Source organism: Poecilia latipinna, unplaced genomic scaffold (genome assembly GCF_001443285.1).
Source record: "Poecilia latipinna isolate Pla-1442-1.1 unplaced genomic scaffold, P_latipinna-1.0 Scaffold243, whole genome shotgun sequence".
NCBI classification, from domain to species: domain Eukaryota; kingdom Metazoa; phylum Chordata; class Actinopteri; order Cyprinodontiformes; family Poeciliidae; genus Poecilia; species Poecilia latipinna.
Window position 1 is genome coordinate 296309 of NW_015112859.1, and position 8400 is coordinate 304708.

Genomic DNA, 8400 nt, shown 5'->3' on the forward strand with positions numbered 1-8400 from the left:
TAAATAAAAAAGTAAACATTTTAGTTCCTAAAATGCAATAAAATATCTTTCTTTAGTGAATGCAAAAAAATAATATTTCTAACTTCAACATGTGAAAAGCTCAATGCTTTCTGCTTCACATCAGTACAGTTTGAGGCTGATTTGGTAGTTAATTTTTTAGATTAACTGATTAATAATTAGATGGAGAAAGATGCTTAATATCAGATTTTTATGGATTTTTAATCGGGTGAAGGTAAAACTGGCTCTGAATTTCTGTGTAAAACATTTACAGATAAAGTGCTTCTTTAATTAACACATATTTTTGTACAATTTTGGCTTAATGTTCAGCAAATGGCCTTTTTCTGTGTCTGGATACTCCAGTTAATGATCAATCGATTACTAAATTAATTGGCTGTTATTCCAGTCATCGATTAATCACAATTAATCGTTCCAGCCCAAGATTCTTTCATACTAATATCTGACTTTGTAATATTATAATTTTAGTAATTTGAATTTATAGTTTTTAATTAAGGAAAATTCTGTTTAAACAAACGTTTGACTTTTACTGATTTTAAATGTGAAACAATGTAGAAATTTCTTATGTAGATTTGATCATTTCAGGTTTGGTGCCTTACAGGAAGCTGCAAATTCCTTAAATTTAACGACAGAGGAACTAATCTGTCTGCCAGACTGCTGCTAAAAATGTGAAGCATGAAACCAGAGGAAAGATGAGATTTGAAAGAAGGAGCCAAAGTTAAGAGAATAACTATAAAATCTTTATAAACTACACTTAAATACACTTTAATTTAACAATAAAATTATTTTTTTTAAGACTTTTGCACAGCACTTTAACTCTTGTCAGGTCAGTTTGGATCTTTGTTTTCCAGGGTGGAAGGATTATAAACAAACAGCTTTAGTGGTTTTTAAATCTGTTTACATTTAGATTTTTGTGGCTTTTGGACCAAACTTTTTCACACAGTCCAGACATCACTAGAAATAAATCCAAATTAACATCTGGATTTCTAACACCTTCATTTATAAATACTTAAATTGGTTTGATGACCTGAAACTCAGAACTGAGATAAACATGAAAGATACAAAATGAGGAAGAGGACAAACACTTTTCCACACCACTGTCGTTTATATTTAGGTTTTAGTACGGATCATTTTGAAAGCTAAATAATCTTTTCACCCTGGAAAAAACCTGCTAATTTTCCAAACAGGAAGCACAGAAGTGATTTTAGCAGGAAATAAATCAGATGAACATGTTTGTTACTGACATCATTCAGGAGCTAAAGTGAACAGCGTGTGGAAGAAGAAGTCGTCGTCGTCGTCCATGGAGCGAATAAATAGTTTTTACACGTCGAAACGTTTCGGCAGCCGACTTCAGCTGCAGAGATTCCACACATTTTAACGTAACAGACGTTAAAGCTCAGCAGGAATCCAAAACGCAGAGTTTCTGCCGCCTGGAGTCCAGATCCGCTCCCAGGGAGGGCGGCGCGGTCGGGACGAGGTCCGGGCGGAGCGGCGGCTGCTAGCTGTCTCTGCGGACGGCGCCTGCAGGGAGGAGCAGAAGCTCTTCAGACGGGTCGGATCCGGCCAGCGGACGGGGAGGAGGCGGGGACTCACCGAGGATGCTGCGTTTGCACAGAGGGCAGGTGTGCTGCAGCAACAGCCAGGGGTCGATGCAGTCCCTGTGGTACTCATGGAGACACGGCAGCACCCGCAGACACTGAGGACACAAGAGGCAGAGCAGAGATCGTATCCCCTACTCCAACATCCTGCTAGCACCAAAGGCAGCTGATGAGGCAGTGGACCAGTTTCATTATAAACATCTTTCTAGTGTGGATGGAAGTTGGCCTGTCACACTAACAGAAGTTGCTGAGCGATGAATTGTCCCAGAAGTTTTCACGATAAACGATAATGTTGTTTTGAGACCATTTTGAAGTAATATAATACAAGAACACATCCTGAAAGATCAATAAACTTTAAATACTAATAAACATTTAATGGTGGAACTGGAAAACATTTAAATATCCAAAATAAAACAACAGAAACAAATTGTAAAGTCTCTTAGTTGGGGAGCTGGGTTAGCAAAATGAGGAGGCCTTAGTCCTGAACACGGCCATCGCAGGTTCGATTCCCGGCCTGGTGACCTTTGACATGGCTTCCCTCTCATTTTCTACTTTCCTGTCAGTTCACTTTCAAATAAAGGCCACTAGAAAAAAAAGGTTCAGCTGAGACTGAAACACCAGACTGAAGACTTATCATCCAGTTTTTGGTAGAAAGAGAAAAACAATAAATGCCAAGTCAGACTTTTCTATCCGCATGTCAAAGATTTTGCTGACATATTGTTAATATGCTTGAATATTGAGCAGCAATGACAAACAGCAACAGTCTTCAGTCGGAGGCCTCTTCTGGTTCGTTTGAAGACTGACTGCTACTGGGGCTCCTTCCTGCCTGCAGCATCGTCATCCAAAGCGACTCTTTGACACTTGAATGATGAACATTTAGCTTCCGTTTGGGGTAATAAATAAAGTTTTGCTGGATTTTTAACACACCTGGTTGTTGTTGAACGGTTCCAGACAGACCGCGCAGTTCTCCGTCTCGGTCTGCTGGGACGGGTCGCACCAGCGTTTGGGCCGACGATACGTTTTGGTTTTCAGCGATGACATTTTCTTCAGAACGTCCTGCTTAGGAAGAAGCTGCAGCAGAAAATACAAAAGCAGATCAAATTTATGTCCTAATGTCAGAAGTCTCTAAAACATCTCTGCAAATTTGTAAAACATTAGAGACGAATAATAATAATTCCACGTTTTGCTCTCAATCCTCTATTCTGTAACAAATATTACTTCAGCACAGTGACAACTAACTGAAAAAACCAACAAGATGGCGCAGAACAAATGGTTCTTTATGTAGTTTCTGCAGGTAAAAAATGGGAAATCACTTTATAAAACAGTTTGTAAATAAATAACTTTAACACCAACAACAACCTTTAGGAGCTGGTCTGTGTTATTTATTACGTTCAACAGAAACACACCACATGGAGACATGGACGAAGGTAAAGTGCAACTAATCGGCCTGTGGAAGTGAAACTCAACCCTAAACAAATTTAGAAACATTCCACAATTTTTATAGATTTTAGAGTGTGGCCAAGAGGTGGATGAGCAACAAATCTGGCAGCTTTTTTCTGTATTTTTGGAGAAGGTTTGACTGCAGTAGCCACTGTTCAACCCACAGAGGGCAGCATTGAGGCGGTTTCAAAGTGAAATGTTACAGAATCCAACAAAATTTCAATAAATTGTGAAAATCTCTGCAGAAATTCCACCTGCTTAGTCAGTTTATCAGCAAAAAAATATTTAGTTTTGGGGTTTAGTTACACCTCACCAAGTAATTTTTATTTACACAGAATTACTGGATGGAGCGTTGGGAGGAAGGGGAGACATGTTTTATGTTTTAGGAGTTTAAATCTGGAAAAAGGAAGTGACTTATCCAGTTAAATCCATTGATGGTCTGGTTATCTTTTAAAGCTTTTCTAATAAAATCTATGCACGTTACGAACTTCCTCTGACTTTGAAGTGATTTTATTCTGTTACAGTGCAGCCGCTGTGAAGTAATCAGCTGTACCTCTAGGTTGTCGTTGTCGTCCTGGTACTGCCAGCGGGCCTGAACGATGACGCCGGTGCAGAGGATCAGCGCCACCAGCAGGACGGTGTCCCACAGCTGCTGCAGGTACTTCTGGAAACCACCAGAGAAGAAGAAACGGCGTCTGAAACACACAACGCTTCTATAGCTGCGTATCCCGACAGATCAGACCAGGGGCGTGTCGCCTCATTATTAAAAATAACCAGGTAATTACATACAGATATAACAACAAATCCAGGTTTTTCACAGTTTCTCTTTTTTCTGTAACATTTGCACTGAATTGTACAAAAAACTTTGACTTTTCAGTATTTTGCTTTTAATCTCAATTCTTTTTTTTTCTTTTTTTTCAAAATTTTGACTTTAATCTCAGAATAGTGATTTAAATTTCAGAATTCTGAATTTTCCTCACAACTTTGACTTTAATTTAAGAATTCCGACTGCTTCTTCTGAGATAAAATTAGATTTTTTTTTTCAGAATTTTGACTTTTTTCCCCCCAGAATTTTGACCTTAATCCCAGAATTCTGATTTAAATGTCAGAATTCTGGTTTCAATTTTAGAATTCTGAATTTTCTTCTCAAAAATTTGACGTTAATCATAGAATTCTGACTTCTTCTGAAATGAAAGCCAGAATATAATTTTTATTTCGGTGGCCCTAATCTTCTTCCATAGGATTTCCACAAAGAATGAGACTAAAAATATCAGTAATATGCTTTTAAATTAACTTTTTATTAATGGCATTTTCTATGCCACAGAATAAAAAAATATCCACATTTTTAAGACTGTCTTAGAAAAACAGTCTTCACTCAGAGGTGTCTTCAAATTCACAGTAATACAGACTGCTACAGGAGCTCTATCCTGCCTAAACCATTATAATAATCTTTTGAATAAATGTGAATTAATATGAGTCTAAATTTATGTTCTTTTTTCAAAAAATTATGTGAGATTAGTGGCTCTATATCAGGTTTTTTTTGTTTTGTTTTTGTTTTTGGTTGTTTTGAAAGCAAAATATCTCGGCAGTTGGATTAGATAGACAGAGCTTTACAAATGAACGGGGTTTTTTTTGTGTGTTTTGTTTTTCTCGCCTCCCCACCTGGACCTGAGAGTTGCTCTCGCCGGTGCAGATGACCCCCTGCCACTCTCCGTACAGGCCGCCTCTGGACCGGCCGCAGCTGGACCACAGGGTCAGCGTGGCGCCCTGCCCGGAAAACACAGCGGCAGCTCCGTCAGCCTGTCATCTGCTCACTCACCACTGGGGGCGCTGCGAACCTGGAAACACGCGGCCAGCCGCGAGGAAGAGGCTCACCAAGTTGTCCTGTAGGATCGTCTCATATGTGATTTTAGCCGTCGCCCGAAGACCCCTGCAGTAATAATAAAGTAAATGCCATTTAATCAAACTAATAAAATAATAAACAACCTGAAGACTTAATTAATCGGAAAAATTCAGGATTTTGTGGATTTTGTGGGGGGTTTTGGTGCTACTTTAGAAATATTAGGAATTATTTGTGTTTACAGTATTTGTGTGTATGTATGACCGTAAATACCGTTTATTTTTAGAATAACAAATAATACATAAATAACATATTTTAATCTAGATTTTTTTTACTTGCACATGGCTTTCAAAGTTAGAAATAAAAATGATTAAGACAATTTAAAAAATAAAATAAAACAGATTTGAAATACTGCAAGAAAAAGCAAGAATTTTAAAAATAAAAAGCTGAATTTCATAATAAATTAAAAAGTAAATATTTTAATCTAGATTTTCTAAATATTTTAATAAATCTAAATATTTTAATAAATACTTTTTTCTAGATCAGGTTGGTGTGGCTGTGGTTGCGTAGCGTTTCTGTACCTCAGCAGAGCTCCAATCAGCTTGGTGACGTTCTCTGATGTTTGGATCACAATAATGGGCTTGGACAGCAGAACCTGGGACAAATCCATCTGCAACACAGAAACGAGCCGATCCAAACCGGCCAAACATTTCAACAGAACCAGGTCCAAAATTAGTGCTGCACCGATAAATCAGCACAGATTTCATTCATATTTATTGTAATATTTACAAACTATTCAGAAAGAAAAATAATGCTTGCAGCCAAAATAGGAATCAACATGTCATATGTTTGTTAAATATATTTTTTCCATATTTATTAAAACTGTCACCATTTCATGACAGTATAATATGAGACAGATACAGGTTTGCTGGACGATAAATTGTCCCAGAAGTTATCATGATAAATGATAATATTGTGGTTTTGAGTTCATATAACGGTAATAATAAAGCAGGAACATATTCTGAAAAATCAATAAACTTTAAATTCTAATGAGCATTTAACACTGGAAGATATTTTTAATACCCAAAACAAATCAACAAAACAACAAATAAAATTAATTACGAAGTCTCTTTAAAGGACTAAACTGTCCTGTAAAACTGGAGAACATCAGAACCAGTGTGACGTTTCACCTCGCTAGCTGTATTTTGGTTCAGAGCCAGGATGATCAGCGCCGACGCTCCCAGGACCAACGCCCGCTTCATCTGTGCACCAAAACAAGTAAAACAACAAAATTCTTAAAAACCAACATCCTCTAAACATCAATGAGAAACGACAGCTGAAACCTCCTGCAGGTTGGTGGAATCACCCTCTAACTAAGCTGCACTTGGGATGATTTCTCACTTTGTTAACCACTGCATCAGCAAAAGACTCCTGGTTCCCAGTGGAGGCTTTGCTGTCGTCCATCTCCACCGGCACAACGCCGATCCACGGCTCCTGCCGGTCGCCATTTCCCCCGTCTCTTCCTTCGCTTGGCTGCGTCGCGTCGTCTCCAACCTGGAGACAGGAAAACAAACAATCGTTTAATGTAAACTATAATCTCTGCAGGCTTACAGGGGCTGAATCAAAGCGTTTTTAATGGAAAGTTTAGTGGAAGGAAAATGTGTGGAAGAAAAAAGTTTTGCTAAAGCAATAGGGATAGATGTGAAGCACCATTTGAAGAGTTTGGGGGAGATTCAGAAGATATTAACTTGGGTGTTTTGATTGACGAATAATAATAATTTTGATTTTCTGATAACCTGAATATTTCTATGATTAAAGCTGCAGTATGTAACTTTTATAATAATAATTAAAAAAAAAAACATATTTTCTTTTATACTTGTTGAAACTGTCACTGTTGTGACAGCTTGGTGTAAAACATCTAATATGTGAAAATAATGGAGTTTCCCTGCTTTCTCCCAGGGATGACTACAAACAACAAAAGATATTGTTGTGAATGCTAATGCTAGTTAGCCTTAGCACAACCACTAAATACCATGGATGGTTTTCACGAGGATGATTGACAGCGTTAAGTCCCTCCTCCTGCCTCTGATTGGTTGTTTTTGTTGCATTTCATTAGACAGCAATAGCAGCTTAGGGACGAGGTGGATTTTCCCCCCACAGATTATCTCTCATATCACACTGTCACGACACTTATGTAAAAAACATTTTTCAATACAAAAGTTACTGCAGCTTTAATCATTAAATTTCGAAAGGAAATAATTATCTATATTAAATATACAGCTTTTAGATATATCAATTCTTTATTAAAGAGTTGTTTATTCACATTTACATCAATTTCAAAACAATTTTACGATGTAACAAAGAAAAACAAGAAGCTAAACACAGGAAAATATATTTATTTTCGCACCTTGCCAAATTTAACTTGAATATTTCTGATGCATATGTAGATCATAATATTTAATGCATGTGTATTTAGTACTTTCCACATCATAAATTAACATTCATAAAACATCAGGAAGTCTCACCAAGACCAGGTTCCCCTCCAGCTCCTCCTCCTCCTCGTTCCGGGTCTCTGAGCTCTTACTACCTCGGCTTGACTCCACCACTTCCCCCTGGAGCAGGGTGCTAACAGCGGGCTGCTGCTCCAGAAAAACCTCCACCAAAGCGACCTGCTCTGCGGCCACCAGCAGCCCGGGCCACCGCAGCAGCAGCAGCACAACAACCGGCGACGGTAAACAGAGACAACACCGGCGAGCTGAAGCCATGGTCCCCCCAAAAACCAGCAGGAAGCAACAATAAACACATAAAACTCATCAACTGTCAGGCATTTTGCTAGAAATCCTGCAGCCGATTATTTTAGGCTGTTAGCTCGCAGGCTCCTGGATGTAAACAGGAAGAATAAAAAAACTTCCGGTTGCAAAGGGAAGTCGGGAGGGGTATTATCTTGGGTAAGAGCGCCCAGATGATTCCCAGTAATAATTCAGTTAACTACCATTGGACTTTAAATGTGTACTTTTAAAAAGGGATTTTCTTTAACACAATACGATAATTCTTCTATCGATAAACGTAAGTTGACCGTAAAGCTACCGACGCTAACGTGTATTCCCCCAAAGAAGAAAGTAGAAGAAAGAGAATAATCTTCTCACAGTTCCATCTTGATTTTAAAGCCACAGTTCGTTTAATGAAAACTTCATAGCAAAAATAAAATGAAATAAAATATAAAATAAAAAACTCATATTAAGCACATTTTCTATACAGTTATTATTAGGTTAGTTAAAAAACAATCAACAGATCAACCCTACAAAAATAAAATATCTGCTTTCCTATCCAGTTGACTTTTTTTTTTCATCTTTACATGTATTGTTAATATTGTATAAAAAGGCTTAAGTTCTTAAATAAAACATCTGCAGAATGTATCACTAAAGGAATGCTGTGTTATTGTATGTTAGACAATAACATTTTTTATTTTCTTACTCAAAGAAGAAATTAATTTATGTTCATTTGTAT

At 37.6% G+C, this 8400-nt stretch overlaps 1 protein-coding gene across 1 annotated transcript; it reads right to left on the bottom strand.

The window, feature by feature from the left end:
* Positions 1-733: 733 nt before the first annotated feature.
* On the bottom strand, positions 734-7977 carry rnf215 (ring finger protein 215). Its single transcript, XM_015032514.1, has 10 exons — positions 7419-7977; positions 6295-6447; positions 6084-6155; positions 5475-5563; positions 4929-4983; positions 4716-4820; positions 3607-3717; positions 2541-2684; positions 1609-1711; positions 734-1536 (listed from the first exon to the last, which is right to left on the bottom strand). Exons 1-10 carry the CDS (start codon positions 7656-7658, stop codon positions 1514-1516), a joined length of 1095 nt encoding a protein of 364 aa, XP_014888000.1. The 5' UTR covers positions 7659-7977; the 3' UTR covers positions 734-1513.
* Between the last annotated feature and the right edge of the window lie 423 nt (positions 7978-8400).

What these genes read in the sequence shown, in the direction of transcription:
- rnf215 (XM_015032514.1), bottom strand. Translation starts at nt 7,658, where the DNA reads ATGGCTTCAGCTCGCCGGTGTTGTCTCTGTTTACCGTCGCCGGTTGTT. An exon ending in ACGACAACGACAACCTAGAG is followed by an intron (nt 2,685 to 3,606) that starts GTACAGCTGATT and finishes TTTCTGCTGCAG; the next exon opens with CTTCTTCCTAAGCAGGACGT. An exon ending in AACCGTTCAACAACAACCAG is followed by an intron (nt 1,712 to 2,540) that starts GTGTGTTAAAAA and finishes TTGTGTCCTCAG; the next exon opens with TGTCTGCGGGTGCTGCCGTG.